The sequence below is a fragment of the Carassius carassius genome, chromosome 43, assembly GCF_963082965.1.
Source record: "Carassius carassius chromosome 43, fCarCar2.1, whole genome shotgun sequence".
Lineage (NCBI taxonomy): Eukaryota > Metazoa > Chordata > Actinopteri > Cypriniformes > Cyprinidae > Carassius > Carassius carassius.
In genome coordinates, this window is record NC_081797.1 from 5,393,285 (window position 1) to 5,408,746 (window position 15,462).

Here is a 15,462-nt window from a genome sequence, read left to right on the forward strand (position 1 = left end):
ATTGATTTATTTACCTTTTTATTATTATTATTATTATGGAAATTAACTGTTATTTATTAAAATGTTTGTTAAATTAAAAATACATATTAATAATAAATAATTTATTATTTATTCGAACAAGATCGATTTTATATTACGTCTTGATTAAATGAACTATGAATGAGCAGAAAATTAACTGAATAAATATACAAAGTTAAAATATACTACAAACGTAATAATACAGGAAAGTAACAAACGGGATCTATTATTATCTTTTACTATGATTATTATCGATGAACATGCAATATGTGGCCAGAAGATGGCAGTGTTGCAAAGAAATTAAATTCGTACAGCAAAACATGACGTTACAAAGTGGGAGGGGCATACTGGCTGCAAAGTGTTTTTTGATTGGTGAGATATGATGTTGTTCATAGTCACGTGGTAAAGGAAAAAGGCAGAAAGACAAATCAGTTCGTTTTTCACTTTTTGCATTACACCATTCGACAAGAAACAGGAAATAATAATACAGTGTCATATTAATTAATAATTTCTCTAAGTATTAAATAGAAAAGGGTTTTGAAAAAGCGTCAGCAAGATTGTGTAACAGTATATGAAATAATGAAATATTCGAATGATGGTGTTATATTGTATTCTCACCACGTTGTTGTTGTTGTTGTTGTTGCTGTTGTTGTTTTTAATGGAATTTTAACAGCCGTTAAGTCAGTTGCAGCCAGTGGCCAGCGGAGGGCAGCAACACTACGTTAATCTCTCTGAACCCGATTAAACTTCAGCGGTGCTCCATCGTTTCAGAGAACGCGCCCGCGATCGAGCGCTTTCACTGAGGCGGCGAGGATGACGATGATGATGATGATGAGTAGGATGAAGATTGTGATTAACGATCTGACAGGGCTGATAGCACGTGACGGAGCCGTCTGGCTTCCTGTCGCCGCGTGATGACGTCGGCCGGCTCCCTGCATTGTTTTGAGTCGGAATATTTTTCCTCTGTAAAATTCCTGAAAAAACGCACGAAAACACATTAAAGACGCAATTTTACACCCGATTCCAGCCTCAGATCAAACTACAGGTGAGATGATTGATGTCTGGCAGGCTTTGCATCATTGGAATGCATCTCTTAGATTATGAATCTTTACTGTCTTCTGGTCAATCTTCTAGAAAGTACCGTGTTTGTACTGTACAGTCGTGGACTAAAGTTTTGAGAATTACATAAATATTGGAAATTGGAAAAGTTGCTGCTTAAGTTTTTATAATAGCAATTTGCATATACTCCAGAATGTTATGAAGAGTGATCAGATAAATTGCTTAATCCTTCTTTGCCATGAAAATTAACTTAATCCCAAAAAAACCTTTCCACTGCATTTCATTGATGTCATTAAAGGACCTGCTGAGATCATTTCAGTAATCGTCTTGTTAACTCAGGTGAGAATGTTGACGAGCACAAGGCTGGAGATCATTATGTCAGGCTGATTGGGTTAGAATGGCAGACTTGACATGTTAAAAGGAGGGTGATGCTTGAAATCATTGTTCTTCCATTGTTAACCATGGTGACCTGCAAAGAAACGCGTGCAGCCATCATTGCGTTGCATAAAAATGGCTTCACAGGCAAGGATATTGTGGCTACTAAGATTGCACCTAAATCAACAATTTATAGGATCATCAAGAACTTCAAGGAAAGAGGTTCAATTCTTGTAAAGAAGGCTTCAGGGCATCCAAGAAAGTCCAGCAAGCACCAGGATCGTCTCCTAAAGAGGATTCAGCTGCGGGATCGGAGTGCCACCAGTGCAGAGCTTGCTCAGGAATGGCAGTAGCCAGGTGTGAGCACATCTGCACGCACAGTGAGGCCAAGACTTTTGGAAGATGGCCTGGTGTCAAGAAGGGCAGCAAAGAAGCCACTTCTCTCCAAAAAAAAAAACATCAGGGACAGATTGATCTTCTGCAGAAAGTATAGTGAATGGACTGCTGAGGACTGGGGCAAAGTCAGATTCTCCGATGAAGCCCCTTTCCAATTGTTTGGGGCATCTGGAAAAAGGCTTGTCCGGAGAAGAAAAGGTGAGCGCTACCATCAGTCCTGTGTCATGCCAACAGTAAAGCATCCTGACACCATTCATGTGTGGGGTTGCTTCTCATCCAAGGGAGTGGGCTCACTCACAATTCTGCCCAAAAACACAGCCATGAATAAAGATTGGTACCAAAACACCCTCCAACAGCAACTTCTTCCAACAATCCAACAACAGTTTGGTGAAGAACAATGCATTTTCCAGCACGATGGAGCACCGTGCCATAAGGCAAAAGTGATAACTAAGTGGCTCGGGGACCAGAATGTTGAAATTTTGGGTCCATGGCCTGGAAACTCCCCAGATCTTAATCCCATTGAGAACTTGTGGTCAATCCTCAAGAGGCGGATGGACAAACAAAAACCCACTACTTCTGACAAACTCCAAGAAGTGATTATGAAAGAATGGGTTGCTATCAGTCAGGATTTGGCCCAGAAGTTGATTGAGAGCATGACCAGTCGAATTGCAGAGGTCCTGAAAAAGAAGGGCCAACACTGCAAATACTGACTCTTTGCATAAATGTCATGTTATTGTCGACAAAAGCCTTTGAAACGTATGAAGTGCTTGTAATTATATTTCAGTACATCACAGAAACAACTGAAACAAAGATCTAAAAGCAGTTTAGCAGCAAACTTTTTGAAAACTAATATTTATGTAATTCTCAAAACTTTTGGCCACGACTGTAGTATAATACCAGGAGACTAAATCATTGTATATCAATTTACAATAGTACTTGAAATAAGAATAAACATTAAGATATCATCATAGTACATGTCCAAAAAAAAACATGGTATTAATGCTGGTACTGTATTCATTAAACCACTGCAATGTTAATTTTAGTCAACTTAAATTTTAGTAACGTAAATTTTATATATATATATATATATATATATATATATATATATATATATATATATATATACATACACACACACACACATATATATATGTATATATATATATATATATATATATATATGTATGTGTGTGTGTGTGTGCGCGATGTATATATAACGTTACATTGTTATTTAAATATATAAAGCCATTGTCATCTTATTTATCTTATATAGCTTATTGTTTTATATATTATTTGACTTATATATAATAAGTATAAGATTGAAAAATAATTGTGTAATATATTTGTATATGTATGTGTATGTATATATATATATATATATGCGTGTATGATATGTGTATACATAATTATTTTATATAATTATAAAGAAATTTGTATATGTTTATAGGAACACATTTTTTGACATAACAAATCATTTAGTTTTTATGAATTTTAAATGCAACACAAAAATTTTATATTTTATTTATGTTTTATGTAGATGTTTTATTATGTAACAGAATGCACATAAATATATAAAACATTTTATGTATATATTTTTTATCTATTTTATTTGTATATTTTATTTACATTTTGCATATGTTTAACCATGTCTATGTTTAAGTTGTACTCTGTACGTGAGTATAATAACTTAAAAAAAGAGAAACTTATAGTAGCATGCATGTAATCAACTAACATAATTACAATCAAACATTGTACATGTGCATATATAGTTTTATAAGGGTAGCTCTGAATTATTTTTAAATGTTGAGTCCAGTCATGTGCTCTTTTTTTACATCACTGCTCAATGTGTAACTAAAGGTCAGAGGTCATGGAGGAGCAGAGCGGGTCACCAGGGGCCAACACAGACAACAGCAGCCAGCGTAACGGAGAGGAGGTGAGCAGATCATGTGATCGCTGAGCTTCGCACAGGTGGAGCGATGTTCATGTGAATGGTGTTTATGACAGAAGCCTCGCAGGAGCAGCTGGACCAAAGGCAGGAGGAGGAAGAAGCCCCTGAAGGACAGTAATGCCCCCAAAGCCCCGTTAACAGGATACGTGCGCTTCATGAACGAGCGCCGCGAGCAGCTGAGGGCGGAGAGACCAGACGTGCCTTTCCCAGAGATCACCAGGATGCTCGGGAATGAGTGGAGCAAACTGCCTCCGGAAGAGAAACAGGTCAGGATACACACGTGTGTAATACATACACTAATGGTCAAACGTTTGGAATAATTCATGGATTTATTTTTATGCTCACCAAAGCTGCAGTTGTTTGTCAAAAATATAATAAAATCTGTATTATTGTGAAATATTATTACAATTTAAAAGAACTGTTTTCTATTGTAATATATTTTAAAATGTAATATATACCTGTGATGCAAAGCTGATTTTTTTGCATCATTACTCCGGTCTTCAGTGTCACATGATCCTTCAGAAATCATAAAATAGAAAGCAGTTCTTTTAAATTGCAACAATATTTCACAATGTTTTATTTTTTAAAAAAAACTCTACACTGCCAGTGTTTAAGGTTTAAAAATAAAGTTTAAAACCTCTGCGGAGACTGACATCACTCTCTGTCTCATTCTGTTTCAGCGGTATCTGGATGAAGCGGACAAAGACAAGGAGCGCTACATGAGAGAACTGGAGCAGTATCAGAAGACTGAAGCCTATAAACACTTCAGCAGGAAGGTGCAAGAGAAACAAAAAGGAAAGAGACACAGAGGAGGTGCGAACACAGGCAATCTAAGGCACAGTCCAAAAGAACTATTGGCAGGTGAATTTAGACAAAGCTGTAGAGAAGAGTGGCAGTCAGGTAACTATAAAGCAATGCGGAGCAGGATTGTGGACCAGTGAGGTTTCACAGAAGGTGCTGCCACACAGTAAAGCAAAAATAGAAATGAAGAGACTGACAAAATGTGCAGCATCGCAAATCACTTGTCTCATCTAAAATTCCTCTCTCGCACTCTTTATCAGATGCTGGAAGGCAGGCGCCTGGTGAATCGCTTCATGAGGTAAAATATCAATTCCGAGCCCACACAGAGTCTGCACTTTATTTTCAGGTCAAAGAAAACCTGGAATTAACAGATCGTTTCGGTTTTCAAGTCTGGAAATGTTATGGGAAAATGAAAATAAAGAGGTCAAATCTTAAATCTTAAGTCGACATCAGGGTTTATATTTTATAAGTTTTTATATTATTCTGAAATATTTAATTTGCCATTTTTGTACAATGATTATTATTAAGTTATATAATAATCACAAAAGACTGGAAAATCATGGCAAATTACTTTTTTTTATGACTTTTTGTCATTTTTATTTATTTAAAAAGTGCAATACTAACTAATAAAACGTAATTCGTAAATATTTTATTAACATTTTATAAAGGTATTTTAATGAAACGTTTAAGTAATCATAATCTTATGGAATGTGACTAGAAAAGTCACAGAAATTAATAAAATCTTAAAGTCTTGGAAAATTGGAATAGAACTATTTTTATTTTTCTGAAATATTTAATTAGCTATGAATTTATAAATGTATAATTATTTTAATCTTAAACTACTGAAAAAAAATGTAAATTAATAAAATGGTAAAAAGTAATTGGAAAGTCATGGAAAACTCAATAAAAGTAAATATTGAAATGAAAATATTTTAATGAAATTATCCATCAACCACAAAACTAATAATAATCATGGAATTTTTTTTTTTTATCTTAAATTAGTCAAGGAAAGCTCATTACTATTTTATACCTATTTAAACCTATTTCCCTAGGTTTTACTATTTTAATTGAATGTTTTTATTTCTATTAATTTCCTTTATATATATATATATATATATATATATATATATATTTAATAGGTTGTGCTCCTTATAATATTATCCAATAATAACAACTGGAAAAAAAAGATTTGTGTTGGTCAAAATGGGTATTAAATTTGTGTTAAATAGTGTTGAGGTTACTACACTGTTATTGGTAGCTGAAACATGATCATTTTAGCCAAAATATTTCACTAACAATCTTGCTAGTGGCAGAGGAAGTGAGGAACATTGTAATTCTGCGGGTGCAGATCGTGAGAGGATCTATCTACGACTAATCTAAGGCAGTTTGAGCAATGATTTCATTATTCCTCAAAGTAAATGAAGTCTGTCTCTCAGAAGGATCTGGGGATAAAGGACCGCTCCGTGTTTGATATTCCCATCTTCACTGAAGAGTTTCTGAATCACAGTAAAGGTGAGAGCGGAGTGCTGCTGAATGTGTGAGTCTGTGTGTAATGGTGTGATGCACGCTCGTTGTTTGTGTGTGTGTTGTAGCACGTGAGGCTGAACTGCGGCAGCTGAGAAAGACCAATATGGAGTATGAGGAGCGTAACGCGGCGCTGCAGAAGCATGTGGAGAGCATGCACTCGGCCGTGGAGCGTCTGGAAGGAGACGTGCAGCAAGAACGCACACGAAACGGCCTCCTGCAGCAGCACCTGGACACCCTGCGCTCGGCCCTCACACACAGCTTCTCTACCGTCCCCCTGCCTGGTGAGACACACACACACACTCGCAGAGCTCACTGAGAAAACCTTAACCAGCTGGGTTCATCTGAGCAGTCTGATTCACTTTAGAGATTTCGTTTTTGTTTGAATTGCTTCAGTGATTCAGTTCATTTGAGTCATGATTCAGTTGTGTAAGAGAAATACTCGATTCCTATATAAATTAAAAATGTCTGTACTGTCACATTTGAGCAACTGAAATATATTTTAAAAATTCAGCTTAAAATTAAGATTTTGATTTATGTAAAGCACTTTGAATTACCATTGTGTACAAAATGTACTGTATAAATAAACTTGCCTTGCCTTTTAAAAATATATATTAAAATAAATAAAATGCATTTTCAACTAAATATTTTCAGTAAAAATCAGTCAAAAATGATTTTGTTTATGGTTCTGTCATATAACTTGCTCGGTTATATTCCTGAACAAGCTTCTCAATTGTATTTGTTTGGTCTATACAATCTTTGTGATCCTAAATCTTAAAAATAAGAGACTAGAAGGAGGTTTCATCTGTGAATCAGATGTAATGATAAAATCCTTAGAAAGAGAAACAGAAATTCAAACAAAGTTCTCTGTAATGGCAATAAAAGCTCTCTGTTTCTATTTCTAAGAAGGATGTTTCATCTATGAATCAGATGTTACTATTAGGTGTACTTTTCCTGACAGTCTTTCCCGTGTGCCTGCAGGCAGCGGCGAGACTCCCACACTTGATTCCATCGACTCTTACATGAAGAAGCTTCACGGCATCATTCTGTCCAGCCCACAGGAGAACCAGCACCTGATCAGCACCGTCAGGGATGTGGTCAACCGCCTCGACAGGTAGCTGCAACCACACTATTCCTGCTTTCTGTGTGGATAATAACCAGAGTGTGATAATGCACTGCTCTGATTCGCCCGCAGGTAATTGAGAGGCCACGCCCCTCGTGCAGTAGCCCCTCCTCCAATCCTGCTATGACCACATTTTGTGGCAAGCAAATATTCAATTGCTCCCTGTTATTTATTTTTTTACAATACCGTTTTTATCTGCTCATTTTTTATTTTATTTTTTTTATTTAGCAGTTCACATCTGCCATGCATTCCTGCCACTTTATAAAATTTACAAAAAAAAAAAAAAACATTATTTTAGCAAAGGTGTGGTTTCATCTGCATGTGTACATGTTCTTTTGTTTTTAAGCTCAATTTTATACTTGTAATTTTTTTCTTGTTACGTAAGAAAGTGAAATGTTGTATTCGTGAGACGAGAGGCATTTGAAGAATTCAATAAAGCTAATGTATGAAGATTTTGATGAGTGTCTGACTCTCTATTGCCATTAATTAATTAGATTTTGTTCCTTCTGGGACGGAGCGCTTGAGACAGCAGTGTTATAGTTTTCTGAGCTGCACACACTCTGGAAGGCTGCTGCTGAACAGCTGTAACCCAGTTAGGCATAACAGGTGTGAATTAATTAAGGAAAATATTAATAAAACCGATGTCTGGGGTGAGGTACGGTGACTCTGGTGTTTTTATTTAATGCAAGAGTGCTGTATGAACTAATTCAGCAACCTTTATACTATACAGATTGTTTCAAAGCATACTCACAGTAATGAGCAGGAAGATAAGATTGATCAATATCATTGATAACGTGAACTTCTAATATGAAACTATTTAAAATTCTGCTGGAAAACAACTACAACTGACATTATTCAGCTCAAATCCGTTTAGAATGGAAGCTTGTTTCCGAAATGGAATAAAAAATTAAAAAAGGTAACTGCAACTTTTATCTTTAAATTCCTTTTTTTCATAATTCTGAGGGGAAAAAGTCAGAATTGATAGATATAATTGCAATTTATTTCTTCAAAAGTTTACTTTTTTAAATGTTTTCTTTGTCTTAAAAATCTCCATAATTTCTCAGCTGTTGTTTTTTTTTCTCCATCACAGAACACAAAATTAAATGAAAGCAATTGCAACTTTTTTCTCTCTATTGTGTGTTAACATCTCACAACTCTAGGAGGAATTCACAATTTTGAGATTGGCTACAGCTGCACTGGCAATTCTGGGACCTGTGTAATTTCCTATTTGTTGTCACGTCCATTTCCTGTCAGACAGCAGGACTTCCTGTCATCCGTCAGTAATGGAGTGCAAGGCATCCATTGCAGAGGAAGGTCAGATGAACTAACTTCCTTTTAAACCTTGTGTCCTTCATGGTCTAAAATTAAATGTTAAAGGCATAGTTCATTCGAAAAAATAGAATTTAAAATTGTCATCATTTACATCATTTTCTGTTGTTCAGAACTCTTATGTAGAACAAAAAAAATGGTACATGTCTGATTTGTGCACAGCTAATTCGTTTGAACTGTATCTTGTCAGTGAATCAGTTTATCATAAAACCAGTTTGAATGATTCATTTGTGAATCAGACTCTGGTTCTAAAGTTCAACTTTCTGACTCAGTGATTACCAAAAAAAAAAAAATGAACTAAATTTTCACCAGTGCTATTGTATATTTTCAAAACCCTTTGAATATAGTTGTATGGATGATCTTTTATAACCTTTAGAATTTGGTATTTTTGCATCTTAAAAAAATAAAATAAAACCTTGAATTCTCTGGTCCCCATTCATTGCAATTAAAAAGGACAGAACTATGTATATGCATTTAAAAATCTCTTTTTGTGTTCCCCAGAAGAACCCAATAGGGATCTTGGTTTTGTAACAGCATGCCATTTTTGGTAAACTTTTCCTTTAAACTCTCATGTATAAAAACCATGGAATCATCTCCTTTCTCTCTCTTTCTCCCAACGCGAAAAGTGACGGCTGATCTTAGTCTTTCTGTTTGAGCTCAGAGATCCAGCTGAATGCAAGAACTCATAATCATGTCATAAAATGAGACTCCCTTTGCCCTCAAGATGTTTTTCATTTCCTCAAATGAGAGAGACGACATATTAAAGAGGATAGGAGAGGAGAGGAGAGGGGATTCATCAGGGTTAGGATGTGGCGAGTGTGAGTCATGAGATGTGGAGCTCATTTCCTGTCTCTTATACTGAACATCCACCCTGAACCCGCGGACAATGGAGTCACACAAACCAATAACCCACACACAATGAGCTCAGCAGCACTTTCTCTGAATCAGCTTTTGTCCTGTCATGGGGGAATAGGATTTCCCTGCGTTTCTGGACTGATGACGGTCTACTTCTGTCATTCTCATTCTTCAGTATTCTGCTATAAATGTGGTTTTGGGAGAAAAAAAAATACTTCTCAAAGTGCATGGAGATATTTCATGGAGAGCTACGGTCAGTTATGTATTAGATTCATCTTGGAGTGATGGTTTATGCATGAGTTTCAGATGACGCAAAAGAAAAATAGCTATAGGCTTTGAGGAATAATTTATGTCTTTTCTCAGTGGAGCACAAAAGAAGAACGTTAGGCAGAATGTTCACGCTCCTCTTTTTTATAACAATGAAACGCATATAGCAGCCAGCGGCTGTCAAGCTGCATAATGGTCAAATAAGCGGCATAAAAATAGTAAAAACGGTATGGAAGGGTTTCGAATTTAGCAGCATTAGTTCATCAGATCTCAACCAAAATGCTATGAGATTACTGAAGTTTCTAAAATAAAGATATGTTGAATGATTTCATCAGAAGGTTCCCATCATTGTGAATGTGCTTTCTGACATTATCAGTAGACATTAACTTTAAAACAACCCTTAATACACCTCTCAAAACCATAATGCACCTCCCAAAAAGATCAAATTTCAAACTTTTTTGCAAGAAATATGGTCTTTGGAGAACACAAGCTCAAAATATTAATCTTTTGTTCAAAATATTCATCAAATGTATTTATTTTTTATACTACAACATAAATACACCCCCTTTTGAATTTTTTTTTTTTAAGGTTTTGCTTTCTGGAAAAAGTCATGTTACCGCAAATGGCTAAATGCAGAGGTTGTCAGATTCGTTAAAAGTCATCACACCAAAAAGGTAAACTCATCTACTCACTAGTCTGCATTTACAGCCTCATTGTGTTGATAATTATGCTCTTGTGAACTTTGATCACTCAAATGCTTTTAAATCAAGACAGAAAGAGTTGTTGGAAACTTAAAGGGATAGTTCTCCCGAAAGTACCATCCATGGTAATCTTGTGAACGCATGTCAAAGACTGACATTGAAGAGTAGAAATTGTTGAATTAGGTCATTATTTTTGTTTTCTTTTGCACACAGAAAGTATTCTCGTAGCGTCATAATATTACGGTTGAAGCACTCATGTCACATGGACTATTTTAACGATGACTTTACTACTTTTCTGGGCCTTGAAAGTGGTAGTTTCTTTGCTGTCTATGGCGGGTCAGAAAGAAATCTTAATTTCGGTTTCGAAAAAATAAACGAAGGTCGGACGGGTTTGGAATGACATGAGGGTGAGTAATTAATAACATAATTTACTTTTTTGGGTGATTGATGATGGTGACACTGAAATTGATGGGGTTTAGTTTGTTTATAGCCTGTGTTTAGATTTTACTTTTGGCTTCAAAATGTAATACAGTTGTGTTCATTTGTAAAGAATGTAAGGTTAAATATACATTTAATATGTCAATTTTTATGATGAAAACATGCAAGAATTATAAACCTTTTGTCAGTTACATTCACAAAAGAAAATGTTAATGTAAAAAGAAATGAAAAATGTACTATATATGTTTATGCTGTACAAATTAAGAGGTTGATCAAACTAAGTGGCCCCTGAGATTGAGTGGAGAGGTATGAAAATGTCACTTGTGGGCGAGGTTGAGATGTTGAGAAGTTGGGACGTCTCATCAGGACGAACTGAACTTTCTGACAACACCGATATGTGACCCTGGACCACAGAACCAGTCAAAAGTAGCTTGGGTATAAATAGCGAAAAATACAAATGGGTCAAAATTATTATTTTTTCTTTTATGCCAAAAAATCATTAGGATATTAAGTAAAGATCATGTTTCATTAAGACATTTTGTAAATTTCCTACCATTAATATATCAAAACCTAATTTTTGATTAGTAATATGCATTGCCAAGGACTTCATTTGGACCGCATAAAAGGCCATTTTCCTCTTCTTCTTTTTTTGCACCATCAGATTCCATTTTCAAATAGTTGTATCCCGATCAGATGTTGTCCTAACAAACCATACTTCAATGAACAGATTCAATCTTTTTTCTAATTTAATTTCTTAATGTATTATTTATTTAGATTTCAGATTATCTAAAATCTCAATTTCAAACAAATTGACCCTTATGTCTGGTTTTGTGGTCCAGGGTCACATGCACAGTTTATGAAAAACTGGGGCTGTATTAATAAATTGAATGCTTTGCTTTCACTATCACGTATTTTGTATTAAATGTCATTAAAAACATTCTAAATGAAATACCCTCAAGTCTTTCTTTATAATGAGATGCATTTCCCATTTCAAACTACATTTTGCCTCAAAATGTAATTTTAATCACGATTATTAATGTTCTTCAAATCTCAGAAGAAGAAAAAGCCAAACTGGCTGGAAGCAACGCGCGTTTCCGACATTCCAACACCAAGTGCGCGTCCACAGCGCCCTGCCCTCCGCGCGTCCCCGTGCAGCAGGGCTCGAGCGCCGTTAACGGAGCAGCGGATCGCGGGCGTGTGATCACGCGTTTCTCCCGATTAAAATACCCACCAGAGCCCACGTTCAGTTTAACGACAGTTCAGCGATATCTGGATTACGATGGCGCACGCGGGTTCGTGAGGAGAGCCTTGTCGTTCAAGAGCAGGTAAGAGCAGAAAGTTCGTAAGTTACGGAGTTTCACAGAAAGATCCACGCGGAGCTCCGCGAGACGCATCAGCGCGTGCGAATGGCGCATATAAACCAGCAGGACGCGAGAGACGCGTGACGGCGACGCGCAGCTTTGGTTTTCAAAACACTTTATTGTAAGTTTAAGGAGTTAAATATTCGAAAAGGGCCGTTAAACGTTTGTGCTGTGGTGGTTAAACGGTTAAACTGAACCAGAACGCAGTTTATGACTGATTGCGGTGCGTAACAGCTTCTGGGGTAATTATTCTGTGGAAGGAATAAAGTGTCATTTATGCCAGATCATTTTGCGAGGAGATAAAGTGTTATTTCCTCTGGAAAGTCCGTGAAGGAAAACCTGAGGAACGTTAGATCTGAAGCCAGTTCTGGAGAATTCCTCCGTGTTTCTGTCAGGATGCTGTTGAGTCTGATCCGTTTTCAATATCAGCTTTCCCTTCAGTAACTGTAAAGAAAACATATATTTCAGTTTCTCAGTTGTCATTAATATGGATCGGATGATTTGGCTTTGTTTGTGTGTTTTTTTTTTTTTTTGTCTTAGCTACCAAATAGTTTGTAAAGCAGAATAAAAAAATTGAGTTTACACGTTATTCGTGCATAATGTATATGCTGTTATTAATACCATAGACGCATAATGTATTTTTTCACTGCTTATGAAAGATGATAAACAGGAATTGCAGTATTTGTATCCAGAGGGCACAGGCAATGAAAAGGCAGTGAGTGTTAAATCATATTGGTGTCATTATTGAGTTATTGTTATGCGCATATTTTCAGAGTAAAATATGTTGTGTAAAATATTTAACTTATTTTTTAGCACTTATTATTTAGTATTTAGAAATTGTATTATATTATAACATATTATTGGCCACCTTGGTTATCAGATATTTTTGCTTAGCAAGTTACCAAAATTTTAAAGGAATACTTCACCCAAAAATGAAAATGTGCTAAAGTTTTACTCACCCGCAGGCCATCCAAGATGTAGATGAGTTTGTTTCTTCATTGTTACATCACTTGCTCACCAATGGATCCTCTGCAGTGAATGGGTGCCGTCAGAATGACAGTCCAAACAACTGATAAAAACATCACAATAATCCACACCACTCCAGTGCATCGCTTAACATCTTGTGAAACAAAAAGCTGCATGTTTTTAAATGAACAAATCCATCAAAGCATTTAAACTTTAAACCGTCACTTTTTGCAAAAATACAACTCCGTAATCCATAATAACACTTCCTTCAGCGAAAAAGATCATCCTCTGTTGTCCTCTTGAATCAAAATCCAACAGCATATTTGTATAGAGCTGTTTTCGTTTGTAAACGGTGCTTGATCCGTGCATATTTCTCCCCTGATTAAGACGAGATAATTTTGCATTGGAGAAAGCAATAAATGCATAGTATTTTATCTGACAGCAACAGTTTGAAGTTAAAACTGTCTTGATGGATTTGTTTATTACAAGGATGCAGCTTGAGGATTACTGATATTGTGAGGTTTTACTGTGTTTGGTCTCTCATGCTGATGGTACCCATTCACTGCAGAGGATCCATTGGTGAGCAGGTGATGTAATGCTAAATTTCTCCTAATTTGATGAGGAAACAAACTCGTCTAAATCTTGAATGGCCAGAGGGTGAGTAGTTTTTAAGTACATTTTTAGTTTTTGGGTGAACTAGTCCTTTAACAATCTCTTTAGTAATGGAAACTGTGGTTAGTTACCATGGTGAATTTTCGTGAGGTGATTGCAGAGCTTATAGAAACATCAAATTAAGAAGACTAGAGTCGATCCACAGGCTTTAAGTGGAGTTATGTGTTTTGGTGAATAGTTGTGAGTTGGTTTGGGAAGGATTTGAGCTCTAGGAAACAGGTGTGATGGGCACCCTGGGGAGGAGTGTGTGTGTGTGTGTGTGTGTGTGTGTGTGTGTGTGTGTGTGTGTGTGTGTGTGTGTGTGTATATGTTATTATGTTCACAGAGTTAGGACTCTGAATCAGATCAGGACCTGACTAAAAACACGGTGTTGAGCAAAGATCAGATTTTATTAACCAGACACAGTCATCCCTTCATATCAACTCTGGGTAATTAAACCCAACCCTATTAGAGGCGTTCACACTGATAGCAACAAAACAGTGTTGAATGGAAGTGGATTTGATGGTCATAAAGTGACCAGACAATCGCTGGTGATTAAATCGCTGTCAGTTTGATGTGTGAGAGTCATAACAGATAAGCAAATCAAACATATCAGTGCTATCATATAATTCAAACACATGCATTCCGTTGCACAAACAAAACACTAACACACATACCTGTGTGTGAAAATAGCATTAGTGCACTTGATGACAGAAAGGTGTTTGTTGTGCGTTGAGTCTGTAGCTGGCGTGAGTCGGATGGACAGACAAGAGTTTTGGGAGCATTTTGCCTCAGGTGTTTGGTATGAGACACACATAATCTTTAGTTTCAGCCAGACAGGTTTAAATATACACCTCTGCTAGCCCTGTGCCCAAACACTCCCAGAGCGGTTTGACTCTCTCGCAAGTTCAAGTTCAATGAAGCTTTATTGTGCAGAGCAGGATTTCATTTGTGCACATTAGTTCTTGCGCTTTACAGAAGTCAATAGCTGTCCGCTGATGTGATGCTGTTAGTAATCATATTTAGTGCCTTGCCATAAATCAAAAGATAATAGGGATGAGCAAGACCATATATTTTCAGTCACTGGATAGCCTGAATATCTTGTCAACACATAGGTATTAAAAGGATTGTTCATCCAAAAATGAAAAATCTGTCTATATACTTTATATGTAGTTTATTGATATGTTATTACTTATGTTAATATTGTAATCAGTTATTATAAATTATTATAAGTTGTTGTTTTGCACATAAGAGGCTTTATATTTCACAAAAAGAGAGAGGCTGAATCCCAATCCTCATGCTATCCCACCTGTGTAGTATGCAAGATTGGTATTATTGTGTCTTATTCTTAATAAAACCACTATGTCAAGGTCACTCTTGACCAATCTAGTCGGGGATAGATGCCATATTGACTTTAATACAGATGAAACCAAAATTGTGAGGGACGGTATTGGTAATGGCGCACACACACTGCATTAAAGGCTTAGAGTTTTCACAACGCTTAACTGTTTTATGGAGTTTTTGTCTGCTTTTTGGAAATACTTTTTGTCAGCTGAACAAAATGTATGTTGATAAATGACAGTAAAATCGATTGAACGCACTTTACTTCTATCCCTCACAACCTTGTTTTTCTTCCTGTCAAAAATTAAA

General features: G+C 36.2%; 2 protein-coding genes across 3 annotated transcripts in view; both read left to right on the plus strand.

Annotated features, from left to right (window-relative positions):
- The first annotated feature begins 809 nt into the window (after positions 1–809).
- On the plus strand, positions 810–7,654 carry LOC132125132 (high mobility group protein 20A-like). 2 transcript variants are annotated; one of them, XM_059536373.1, is made up of 9 exons: positions 810–1,063; positions 3,706–3,781; positions 3,853–4,062; positions 4,477–4,609; positions 4,858–4,895; positions 6,034–6,109; positions 6,190–6,405; positions 7,103–7,235; positions 7,317–7,654. In XM_059536373.1, the coding sequence occupies exons 2-9, from the start codon at positions 3,716–3,718 to the stop codon at positions 7,318–7,320; spliced, it is 876 nt and encodes a 291-aa protein (XP_059392356.1). In that variant the 5' UTR covers positions 810–1,063; positions 3,706–3,715; the 3' UTR covers positions 7,321–7,654. The 2 variants fall into 2 exon arrangements, with proteins under 2 accessions (XP_059392356.1, XP_059392355.1); XM_059536372.1 differs by having other exon boundaries at positions 811–1,063; positions 7,103–7,654.
- Positions 7,655–11,948: 4,294 nt separating this feature from the next.
- LOC132125087 (inactive tyrosine-protein kinase PEAK1-like) overlaps positions 11,949–15,462 on the plus strand; it is a 44,764-nt gene continuing 41,250 nt past the window's right edge. Inside the window, exon 1 of the mRNA XM_059536310.1 lies at positions 11,949–12,159. The gene's annotated coding sequence lies outside the window, so the exon portion shown is untranslated. The remainder of the gene's footprint in view (positions 12,160–15,462) is intronic.